The 12959-nt window shown below is 41.6% G+C and overlaps 1 protein-coding gene across 1 annotated transcript; it reads left to right on the forward strand.

Moving 5' to 3' along the window:
• The first annotated feature begins 6298 nt into the window (after positions 1–6298).
• LOC120797931 (angio-associated, migratory cell protein) lies at positions 6299–12911 on the forward strand. Its single transcript, XM_040141734.1, has 11 exons — positions 6299–6647; positions 6916–7065; positions 7155–7274; positions 7997–8136; positions 8516–8660; positions 8872–8955; positions 9673–9788; positions 10203–10297; positions 11044–11134; positions 11738–11892; positions 12088–12911. The coding sequence occupies exons 1-11, from the start codon at positions 6557–6559 to the stop codon at positions 12161–12163; spliced, it is 1263 nt and encodes a 420-aa protein (XP_039997668.1). The 5' UTR covers positions 6299–6556; the 3' UTR covers positions 12164–12911.
• The last annotated feature ends 48 nt before the right edge of the window (positions 12912–12959 follow it).

Raw genomic sequence — 12959 nt, forward strand, 5'->3', positions numbered from 1 at the left:
GGACATGGGCTCCCTTTAAATTAAATGTTTACATGCTGGAAAACTTCCATTCATTTTAGATAATTTAAAGGGGGAATACTTCTTAAAATACCACTTAAAAAAAAATAATTCATGCATGTTTTTTCCAGTGTTTAGTCTGTGAGGACCTGCCCAAACCCTCAAAACTAATAATTTCTACCCTTAAAAATATTTCCTCTCCCAAAAATACTAAAACTAGGACTGTAACTAAATGCAAAACCGTACCAAAACTACCAAACCTGCACCGAAAACTTGTCAAAAAAGACATATGCTAATTAAACAAGTATGACTATGCAGCCATGTTAGCAGCGTTTGTGAAACTATAGCCACAGCAGCGCTTTAAGCTAAATGCTAACATCAGCATGCTAATATGCCCAAAATGTCAAAACAGTACACTGACATACTGATGTAAATGTTTAACGTATCATGTTTACCATCTTTGTCAAGCCTGTTAGCATGCTAACAGCATTTAGTACTAAATGGAAAAGTACAGCTGAGGCTGATGGGAATGTCAGTTTTTTTTATTGTACAAAGTGACATTTTTTGACTTCATGGTGGCACCAGAGTTTCTGGGATTCATCCTGTGGGCACAGTGAGTGTCTGCGCTAAATTTAATGTCAATCCATCCAGTAGCTCTAGAGATATCTCAGTTTACACCAAAGTGGTGGACGGCGCTACCATGGCTAAAAAATAACAGCAAATAATAACATTTGTTGTTATTGATAAAATGTAACCAATAAAGGGTTATGAAAGATTTATTAACGTGAAGACTTATACTAATTATGATGCTTTGCAGATAAGCTGCAAATTGAGAAACAGTTTAAACAATTCTCTCATCATTTTCAGAAAGACGTATACGTCATTGTCTCACACACGCTGCACAAAAGGACAAAGTTTATACTTGTGCTGTCAGGGAGCAAAAATTGCTCTTGGACTTCTGCATCTGTATTGTTTTTCTATGGGCTTTTGCTGATGCAGACATGCATAAAACACTCATGTGTGTGTGTGTGTGTGTGTGTGTGTGTGTGTGTGTGTGTGTGTGTGTGTGTGTGTGTGTGTGTGTGTGTGTGTGAGTTTGTCGAGAGCAGTGATGTCAAAGCAGGGATTAGATTGGCTTATATTGCCCAGAGCAGCACATTTGCAATTCAGTGAACATCACACTCGGGTTTCCAAATCGCTGATTATGTTAGTTTAACTATTTGGCATCCAGAGTAGTAGCCATCAGCTCCTTCCACTTCAGGTTTATATCCAGTGTGGGTTTCTGTAATTCCTCTTATTTGGAGCATGATTCCTTTAATAGCGTCTGTACCAAAGTACCTTACATGGATCTGGCTAAAAACACAGATACTGAGTAATGATTTTCCAAAAATACATCATGTTTTTGGGAAGAGGAGCAGCAATCAGGCTAGAAAGTCAACAGGCGAGCGCGTAGGGCCTGCGCAAACTGCCGTTCAGCTACCACGGAAGACACATCACACACAGCCTGTGTACCAGACCACTTGCAATACACACACAACTGGCTGTTAGTGGTTTGAGAAGGGAAGCCGTCGTCTCACCCAACACGGTCCCACATGAGTAAGACGCGGCATGCAGACAAAGCAGGCAGACCTCAGCATCATAAAGAAACATTTCTAAACATATCACAGTGCATTTGACATCATGTGACGGGCCTGTGCAATAGCAGCCTCCGACAGAAATCAATGGGATAATGTGAATTAAGCCCCTTTCTTGAATATTAGTTTGCTTTTATTTAAAAATGAAACGTAAAATCTTTCCAGGTTGCCATGAAATTGGAGTGTTTAAGAGAGAAAAGAGAGCAAAAAGGAGCCATAAAGCGTTCTTGTTAAAAAGAAGCAGAGTCAAGGCTTCTTACAGTCGAGCCAGTTAGTCTAAAACTTTCCATCAAAGCTTCGCTGAGCTGCATGGAGTAATTACCTCTCACACAGCAACAGCTCCCAGGCCTTATTACTGATACTGTTTGTGTGTGCGAGCATGTGTGTGTGAGCGAGTGTGTAAAGGTGCATATGCTGCACACACACACACACACACACACACACACACACACACACACACACACACACACACACACAAACAGAGTAGATGAATATGCCTCCATGTGCCGGTCAGGCAGTGTGTGTGTTTCCATGTGTGTGTGCCTATAAAGTAACAGCGCCCCAGAGTGTCCTGCTTTTCAGACATAAACCAGCTTGCAGGGGTGATAAACCGAGAAAAGTTGTTATGACGGGTCGCCCCTGGTCTCTGCTTGTCCTGATGACGGCAGAGAGAAGCCCACCCAATGTGCTGCTCCAGCATGTCTGGGTAAAAATAGGCAGGTTCACAAGACTAAGACAAAACCATACTGGAAAGCACTCGGAGCAACAAAACCTCCGGCGGGGCTGAACAATTCTCCAGCATGCTGCTCCACCCAAAGGCATCATTCCCATCATCTCAAAATGATTTCAAAGCAAATTTGTATTCATTTTGCGGACCTTTTAAATAATATCTGCCTTTTGTGAAGTAATGGATAGTTTTACTTAACAGTTATATAAATGAAACTCTGAAGAAATGCTAACGACTCATGGAGTTGTGAAATGTGACAAGTGGCGCCAACAAAAGCCAAAAAAGGTTGTAAACCACAGGTTTAATCTCTGATAATGTGTTGTATTTCATAGTGTTATCATATGTTTTTTAATGTAAAATCTTAACCTGAAAAAAAAAAAACTACGAATTACAGCTTCCAGATAAATGTAGAGGAGTAAAAACCTGATATTGCCCACTGAGATGCGGTGAAGTAGAAGTGTAAAGTAGAATGACATGGTGCAAGTACTTCAGGATTTAATTTAAGCACAGCGCTTGAGTAAATGTACATAGTTACTTTCCACCACTGCTGATGTTCAATTCTGGAAATTTCATGTTGAGGCTGCAACCAAAAACCTGCTAATCCAGACAATCTGTGAACAAAATCTTGTGGAAAATCTGTTCATAACCTCACAAGATTTCCTCGGAACACAGGAAAAGATCAACTGAAGAACTGAAAGAACTTCCTTTCTCCCATGATTGATGTTTCATTGCATTTCGTGGCCACTCTGAGGACTGAATCACAAGCTGTCCGAGGTCAAACCAGCTCATGGTCTCTGTTACATGCTGTAAATGGTTTTACCTGTCATGCTCCTGACCAGAGACTGTAGTCTGCGCTCCTGACTAGGATTAAATCACCTTCTCATTCTTTATTCAGTCAGTCTGTCAATCTTTAATGTGACCAGTTAATTTTTATTTCTTATTTTCGGAGACATTTTCTAAATTTTATTTATGGACCACACTGCCTCAAGGAGCTGCTAAGCCTGAAAGAATTTCCTAAGTCTGGGTTTTAATGGAGACTTTGAGTGTCTCATGATGGTCTAACAGCTGTTTCAAAGGGTTTTTTTTTTTCTGGGGAAAATAGTGACTACTTGCCATGTTTTGGCATGAAAATGAATTAATTTAATTATATGGGAAAATGTCAGCTCTTGGATCAGTATCTGTATCGTCCTTCAAAATCAGATGCTACCCACTGTAGAAAAATGTCCCAAAACATGATTCATATGCCCAGATTAAACCGACAATGTTAGAGACTTCTAAGTTATGTGAATAGGAGCTGAATGAAATCTTTTGCTGGCACGCCGGCCAGAAAAAACGATGCACTGCAGAAATGGATTGATGAAATAAAGCGGCTGTAACCAGCGTCGTAACTAATGTCATCTAACTTTCCAGTATGAAAGTTCAACAGCCTCTTCCAGCGTTACTCATAACCGAACGGAGAGTTTATAAATCTCTCACTCACTGCAGATTTTAAACGTCTAAATAACGTACACCCTGATGTTTCCACATCTCACCACATCATGGGATGGTTGTATTTTTCCAGGGAAGGTTCGAAATGGAGGGCCCGGGCAGCCAGTAAAACTTATTTGGGCATGCAGTCTGTGAGCCCTGCCAGCAGCATATAGCAAGAGACCTTAAACCCCGACCAAAAATCCTGAAGTAGACAAACTGTGTTAAGTGTTCATAAAATGTCTCTGGCCAGGGAACGTTTGATGGAGGGGTTAAGAGAGAGAGGAGAGCTACTTTTAAAATGGAGCGCCGCCTTACTTATTATGTTATCCCTGTGGTTTACTGCAGTCTGATGAATGTATGAACGACTGTGTGTGGACTGTCAGATCTGTGCCCGTTCCTCTCATTCCCCCTGCACGCAGAGGTCAAAGGTCAGGCTCAGCCTCCCTGTAGTGGCAGAGATTCATTGATTATTTGATTATTGCGTAATTTGCTCGAGGACACTTTGGCAGGGTGTACTCCCGTTGGGGGAAACGCAAAGAGCAGAAGGCGCGCAACTTTTTCGGTTGGGTTGGATTTCACTGAGGTGAGCGGGGGGGGCATGCCACCCTAACTTTTCAAAATCCAACTTTTGTCCCCCGACAGTTTCAGATAGATTTAGTCACTAAAATCTCTCTCTAAACAGTGTCATCTGACTGTCCGGCTGCCAAAATCCAGATTTTAGCAACCTGATACAGCCACATTATTTACCAGAAAACATCAGGTTCTTATCATGAAAACTAAACCTGATTCTAATAATGCAGCAGTCTACATACCATTTCTAATTATTTTGTGACGCTACCATTATTACGAAAAGCACGACAGCCAGTTCCACTTCAGTGTTATTTGCTTGATTTATATAAAGGTATGTGACGGCAAGTTAAAACTCAAAGTCAGCATCAGTTTCATTGACCAAGCCGTACGGGTAATGGTGATTTTTCTATTCATGGGGTTGTAGTAGAACTGAAACCGAAATAGAGCAATCAAAATCACATCAAAATAAAGTATATCATTCGGAAATATACCACATCCCGTGTGTGAAATCTCTCCTTATTTGCTACCTTGCCTGATATTTACTTCATGCAATTTAACTTGATTTATTTGCTGCAGTGGCCTCAATAATCCCCAACAATGGAATGAAAATGGAAAGTGTCAATAGCATGTACACTATCTTCAGTTTGAAATACCGTAGTGCGTCGCTGTACCTTAGTTTTGTCATACTACACCTATCGGTGGTGAGGCAGAATGACGATGATTCCTAAGTGTCTGAACCGCCGCTCAGTCCAGAGAAATGAACATGCGTGTCAGTCGTGCAGGGAACGAATGAGTGAAAGGGCAAGATTTCAAACAGCTGCTTTAACAAGGAGCAGAATATAATCACTTTGTAAGAGAAGAGAAGGGTCATAATCGGACAGAAAGGAACATATTACACAATGAGGAACTCTTCACGATTATATTTTAAGAGGGAGCAAGTGGCCAAGACATTTTTTGCACATGCAAGGACTTTTGCTTCCTGGAAAAAAACAAAATACTACAATAAAAAGGCACAAAAACCATTATCTGTATGATCCCGTTGATGCTGGTGACTTGGCTTTATTCCACAGTGACGCCTTGAGGAGGGCGGTAACACATGTAGACACAACAAAAACAGAGTAAGTGGTAAATGATGCTTTTTTTCCCCCATTGATGGAAGGGAAAATATAATACATTAAAAAAAGAAAATAATAAGTGAATAAATAAGCAAATACATATGAGCAAACAAGCACACACTAAATAGTCAATAATTACCTCAAATTAGTCATTATTATTTTATAATTATTGTTTATATTTCTATAAATAGTAGTAGCAGCTGTAGAATGTAATTAAATACATTTACTCAAGTACAGTACTTAAGTATAATTTTTGAGGTGCTTGTACTTTACTTGAATATTTCCAATATACGTTACTTTATACTTATACTCCACTACATTTCAAATTATTGCCCTTTTCACTCCACTCCATTCATTTGACATCTTTAGTTCCTTTGCAGATTCAGATTGTTTACACAAAATATAGTCAACTAATAAATTATGATGTATTATTATGGATTAAGCTAAAGTGCACATGGCAGCTAAAATGAGCTCCCCCTGTACCGGCTGAGCGACGCTTACACGTTAATGCTCCACTTAGTAGGTTTTAGTAGTTCCACCATTGCTAGTAGCAGCACTAGAAGATCAAAGGTTCATCACGAACCCCCCCAAACTATATTCGTTTAGTGTTAATAACTAAAAAAAACAGCGAAGTGGTTGAAGGATATTTAGACACCAGCTCCGACTCCTAAAACATTCTTAAAGCTGATAATACTGATACTGATATTTTTTTGGGGGGCCCATTATGGAGTGATCATTTTTGTATAAGACCGCCATCTTGTGGAGGAGGGGTAAACAACGCTGGAGGTGGTGACTACGGTTCCGCCGTCATTACTGTGCGCCTGTCGCTCCAGTCGACTGCAGCATGTGAATAAAACACGGGGAGGCCGTTGTTTTGACGTTCAACCACCGCTTATGTTCATTCATAAAACACTAACTGCGACGTTTGCAAGCGGAAGTGTAACTTTTTAACCCACGTTTCGACTCGGTGAGTGGCCGAAAGCGTAAGCCGGCACGGTTACTGCTCCGGTTGTTTTCGCTAGCTTGTAGCCCCGCCGACAGTCATGGATAACACGGAGGAAAACGCGATTGACCTCCACGGAGATGAGGAAATTATTGAAGTCATCGACCTAAACGAGACGGAGCCTGGACCTGGTGGGTAGAAAAACAGTGTACATCCCATCTGGTCACCTTTGGCAACGTTTACCCGTGACAACCAGCGCCTGTGTTGCTATATATTTCCTTTTGGTATCTGGAATTAGACAGAAAAGATCATCTAACAGAAGTAAATAACACTTCATTTCACAGAGAAGTTCAGGGGCGTAGCTGAGAAGTCGTTTTCCAGCTGAAGAGCCCCATGTAATCACCACTGTCCATTCATTGTTGACTAATGCTCTTCTCTCCCTCCCTCTGTCTTCATAAGATGATCTGGCTGAAGACTTGGAGGATGTTGACTTTGAAGATCCTGGAAACGCAGATGATGATGATGACAATGAAGGCTGGGAGACGGAGGACGAGATGGAGGCTGAGGCAGAGAGGGATGACAGCGAGCTCACCTTCTCCAAACACACCGGTAAAATCCTCTGTCGGGTTTGCGCTGCTTACTCTCAGACGACTTCAGTCTGGCAAAGGCTTGATCCGGTCTTCCCCTCCTCTGTCCAGGCTCGGTGTTCTGCGTGAGTCTGGATCCTGCGACAAACAGCTTGGCTGTAACGGGAGGAGAGGATGACAAGGCCTATGTTTGGAGGCTGAGCGACGGAGAGGTCCTGTTGGAGTGCACAGGTGAGAAAACGGAAGTGGCGCGGTTTAGCTGCACCCGCACGGCGCCCACAGCAAGGTGACTAAACCTGAGAACGCTGTTAGTGTTTGAAAACACCGCGCATCCACACGACCGCATCTACAGGTCATCTTGGTAAATATTTCCATCCACGGAAAGATGCTGAAAAGATATAACAGAGTCACAGGTTAGGCTTCACTAACATTCTCTTCTCTGTTACTCTCTGTGATTACGTATCGATCAAAACATAGATACAGGTTTTTGTTATTTGATCGACTGTACTAACATTTAAATGAGTGATCATAGGAGTGGATTAGAGGCAACAGAAAGTTGTCTTTACTCTGACCATGACCGAGCAGACTTGCATCCTCATTTTCCCAAAGTTGAGTTTTCTTTTTAGTCTACAATAAAAAAAAATTATAGATTCCTCTGCTCTGGAGACCATTTCTTCATGTTTCAAAAATGCCACCCTAAAGTGGAGAGAGGGACAAAATGGAGAGGAGCCAGCACATTTTCAGATTTATCCAGCACCTCTTCCAAGACAGCTGTGGTGCAGTCCATAATGGGAGACCATAATCTGAAGTAGGGTTAATCTGTAATAGAAGACTGAATCTAAAAGAAAGTCACGTTCTTTAAGAGCCATAACATAGCAAATAAACAGCTCTTGTTTTGACGCACATTTGCTCAAATTGTCCGAAAACCCCCCCCTTTCCTTTGTTTTCCACAGGTCACAAAGACTCTGTGACGTGTGCCGTGTTCAGCCACGACTCCTCGCTGGTGGCTTCGGGTGACATGAGCGGCATGATTAAAGTTTGGAGAGTGGAAACCAAAGAGGAGATCTGGTCCTTTGAAGTGGGAGATCTGGAGGTAAAGCACTTCAGTGCGGAGAATTTGTGTTCAACAGTCTAATCCAAAAATAACGCATCAGCCTGAATGTGTGTCTGTGTGTCTGTTTAGTTTGTCCATCTGTAAGCACTCATGAAAAGTCTTTTATTGGGGCTGAAGGAATTTATGTGGAAATAAGAGAGGATGACCGCTCAGGCTGAGAATCTGTGGTGGAAGTGAGTGATCATTCTCCCCTCGCTCGACCACGACTGCTGAGTTGCCTTTTAGCAAGGCACACAACCCCTGATAATTATCAGATCTGCTCATTTGCCACTGGTAGAAAAACTGCAGTGGAAATTGGAAGGATCTGTGTGTAAAGTAGCTGTTAAAGTCGCGGTTGTCTGACCTGCTTCCTCCTCAGTGGTTGGAGTGGCATCCCTGCGCTCCGGTGCTGCTGGCGGGAACAGACGACGGCAGTGTGTGGATGTGGAAGGTCCCTGCAGGAGACTGTAAAACCTTCCAGAGTCCCGCGTGCCAAGCCACCAGCGGCAAAGTCCTACCCGATGGTGAGAGATGAGAAAACAAGACACAAAGTCCTTGGGATGCTTTACAGTATTTAAAGATACTATGAAAAGCTATTTAGGAACATTAAAATGCCAGCCTGGGCAAGTGCAGAATAACATGTTATATGTAGAATGCAATATGTATAATTAGAAATATGGTACTTTTAGCCTTCAATGTGTATTTAACTGTGTATCTTTTGAAATTTGTCCCCAGGTAAACGGGCCGTGGTGGGTTATGAGGACGGGACAGTGCGCGTGTGGGATCTGAAGCAGGGCAACGCCGTCCACGTCATTAAAGGTGGGTCCGGCAGCTCTTGACGTGTAGCCTCATCCTGCTGTTGCCTTTGCATTTTAGGCTTTTAGTAGGTTTTTCTTATCTAGGTCACTTCTAATGAGTGGTCATCAGATTGCAGTCAGAAGTACCGGAGCTTCATAGAGAGACCACATGAGAGACAAATGCATTTAAGAAGAACTGAGTTAAAAAAAGAATATATTTTTATTTTCAAGATAAGAGCATGTTAGAGGTAGTGTTTCTGTGGTGAACATTCGATGTCATGCTGCTGCTCCAAACCCAGTTTCAGTCTGGCAGTTACTGGGACAAGAGTTAAAATGTCACTGTGTAGTAGGCTGACTGAAGCTTCATCCTCTAGATTTTACATTACAGAAAATATATTGTTCCTTCCAACAGTAGTTACAAAATATATACAAACAAAAATTAAAGCCAGTAAGTGAAGCTCTAAAAGTACCAGATTTACGAGCCAATAAACAATGCAAGAGCAACAAAAATAAAACGAGTCTAAACAAATTATAAGAGACTGTTTTTGGACAAAGTATTTTAAGGAGTGATTCAGAGCAAACACACAAAAAACAAGGTTAAGTACCACATATCATGGTCATTAGACCTGAGGTTAAAATGGTAAGACGATTTAAAGCTTTCTGATGTGTTTATGCTGATTATCCTTTTCAACACACATCTCTAAGTTGTGGTCGTGTTTGGCCTTGCGTCCTTTGACAGGTCAGGACGGACACCAGGGAGCGTTGACCTGCCTGGCGTGCAACAAGGACGGTTCCCTGGTGCTGACGGGTTCAGTGGACGGCTCTGCCAAGCTCATCAACACCACCACGGGCAAGGTGGGTGTCATGACAACACGATGATAAACAGTCTGGAAAGGAAAGAGGAAATACGAGCGAATAATATAGGTTCATTGAAGGATTATTATGCTTATTATGATTAAGACACGATTGAATGCAGTACACAAATTACTACCCATTAATTGAATACTGTAAGAATATTAAACGTGACAAAGAATATGGAGCTCAACCAACACAATATTAGCCCATATAGATATTATATTATACCTAAGGAAGATTTTACCAATATAGTAGGATTAGCACGCTACAAAAAATTATCCTGTTGGTTTTGTATTTAATCTTATTGTTTTTAAAACTGAAGTGTTCTTTATCATCTTCCAATATTTGCTGTGTGCGCCCGTGCTCACGTGCGTGTGTGTGTGTGTGTGTGTGTGTGTGTGTGTGTGTGTGAAGGTGGTTGGAGCATTCTCTGTGGACGGAGGCAAAGCAAACAAATCGAAAGACGAGGAAGACTCCAACTCTGTCGAATCTGTGGGATTCTGCAACATGTGAGTTGTACAGCATTGTAATCTGTTTTGAAAGTCACTGGCTACCTAATGTCATTAAACCTTGCATGAAGCTGACTGTATGAAGTAGACTTCTACAGTTCCTTCAGAAAATCCCACACCCCAAGTTGTCCCGCAGCTAGTGCTGAAACAGAAATTGGCTGCTTTTTCTGCTTCATATGATTACAAATTGAATCGCGTTGAATTTTCGGTCTGACAAAACAAGCATAACCATGTCTTTGGGCTCCTAGCTGCTAATCTGACTTATTTATTCAAAATGGATGGTTATGTAGGTCACTGCTGATCTACATCAGGAGCTTGTTTTTCACCTATTTTATTTCACTTGCTGAATCGCAGGTGTGTTATAAGTAGGTCTCTCTTTTTTTTCAAGTTAAGCATCCTGTAATGCCTTTTCATCACAATTTGAAGGATTAAAAAAAGCAATTTTGTGCATATAAAAGCTTTTTGTGGATGTGTGGCAAGTCCCTAAATAAGGAAAATTGACCTATTACTCTTATAAAGTTGAACTGTTGCTCCTTGATAGATGAAATGTGGCACAAACAAACATAATGATTAAATAAATAGTAAGTGAAAAGGTTCTGATACTCAAGAGTCCTTAGAGCAGAGAGGGTCAGAACACATTTAGTGAAGTACAATTGCACTGCTGTACGAATCCTAAGTTTGACTTTTACCTTCAGGCATGCTGAGAGAGTTTCACCGCTCTGTTTAATCTCTCTTGTCCTTTCCAGCCTGCCTCTCATAGCTGTGGCGTACCTAGACGGGACTCTGGCCATATACGACCTCTCAACACAGGTCCTGAGGCACAGGTGCCAACATGAGGTAACCAGCAGCAGCAGCAGGAGGGAGGGTTTGCGTGCGCTTGTGTGTTTAGTTTAGTTCCCCATGCATACCACCATGCATTCTGGCTTGTCTTAACTCTTAGTACTGTATGGAGGCATTGCAGTTATATCGTTATATGGTGCCGTCAGGGAGGTCTAGTTGAGTTAATGTCGCTTATGTTCAGATAATGTCTTCACATATACAGAGACAGTTTTTGGGTCGGGAAATACCACAAAAATATTATATAACTGGAAAACAGTCACGTTATTTTGTTTTTAAAAAAAAAAAATTCAACAATGTGACCAAATTTGAAGTGCTAACTGCCTTATCCTGCACTCAAAGGCAAGGCAGTAATTGTGTTTAAGCTGCGTTACCTGCTAAAGCAATTGATATATTATGTGATTTCTAGCCACTTAAACCAGCGTCTTCTCAAGATGTTGGCTTCGGTGCAAATCAGATGTGCTTAAAAATAAGATAGTGACTGTTAGCAAACCAGATGTGGTGATTAGCTATGTAGCCAGTGTTAAACTGGATTTAGAGATACAAATGTCAACTGCTCAGAGCTGCTGTTGTCACGTAAAACTCCCCGCTGTGTTCCTCCAGGCTGGCATTGTTCACCTGCGGTGGGAAGAGTCTTCCTCTGTGGTGTCCACCTGCAGTTTAGACGGAGCTCTACGCTTATGGGACGCGCGCTCTGGCAACATGGTGTCCGAATACCACGGCCACGCTGCAGAGATCCTCGACTTCTCCGTCAACAGGTACGACGCCATTACAAGATAGACAGATGCAAATTACCTCCCCCGTTTTCTTGAGATCAAACAGCACACTGACAGGGATTGTATGCTTTGCTCGAGGACACTTCAGCAGGTCTGATGCTTTGCTGGAGTTTGATTGATTTGATTTGATTTCTCTCTTCATCTCACCCTGACTGTCTTCGTCCATCTTTCCTTCAGGGAAGCGTCTCTCGCAGTAACCGCCTCAGGGGACAACCAGGTGAAAGTCTTCTGCCTCCAAAGACCTGACCGGTAAAGCGAGCTGGAAGAAAAGAGATGAGAAGAAGAGGAGAGGAAGTATTTTAGGAGAAATAGCAGAGACATTGGATTGATCAGACTTTTTATTCTCTAACACCGGAGAACATGTTTCCCTTCTCCTCAGGATTTAAAAAAATAATCTCTTCTGTGGTTTTACCATTTTATCTGACCTGCTTTAGTAGGATTGTAAACCAGAAGACTACTTTTTCTGTTTTCATCGGTACTTCAGTGGTGCGTATTTGGCAGATTTTTAGCCTAATTTAAGCACACCTAAAGTAACTGGGAGAAAAGAAGAGTCTCTGGTCGGGTTGGAATGACAGAGAGCAGATCCTCTTTGCTACACAGGAGTTTCAAGTGTGATTCTCTAGAGACAAACCGCTCCTCATCACTTTATTCTAAGTGCACTGTTTCTGTGAGAGACTAAACAAAGTGGAATTCCAAGAGTGATACATTACAGTGTCCTGCCTTTGACATGCTGCGTAATGTTCTGTCCTCTAAAATGTTTTAGAGATAAAAATTTCCTTTGGCCTTGATGATTATTTTTTCTATAATTGGATTTTTTTAGTTTGCTAAACGTCAGGACTACATTTCTCAAAGTCCCGGTTTTTCCTCTTTAGGGTTTTAGTGGTCTTCCAGACAGTTCAGTCAGGGCTGACTATGCAAATTTAGATATAAACAAAAGTGTAAATACAAAATAATAAATAATATACGGTTAGGTCCATAAGTATTTGGACAGTGACACAATTTTCATAAATTTGCCTCTGATCACCGCCACAATGGATTTGAAACAAAGT

This window comes from Xiphias gladius, chromosome 13 (genome assembly GCF_016859285.1).
Source record: "Xiphias gladius isolate SHS-SW01 ecotype Sanya breed wild chromosome 13, ASM1685928v1, whole genome shotgun sequence".
Taxonomy (NCBI): domain Eukaryota; kingdom Metazoa; phylum Chordata; class Actinopteri; order Istiophoriformes; family Xiphiidae; genus Xiphias; species Xiphias gladius.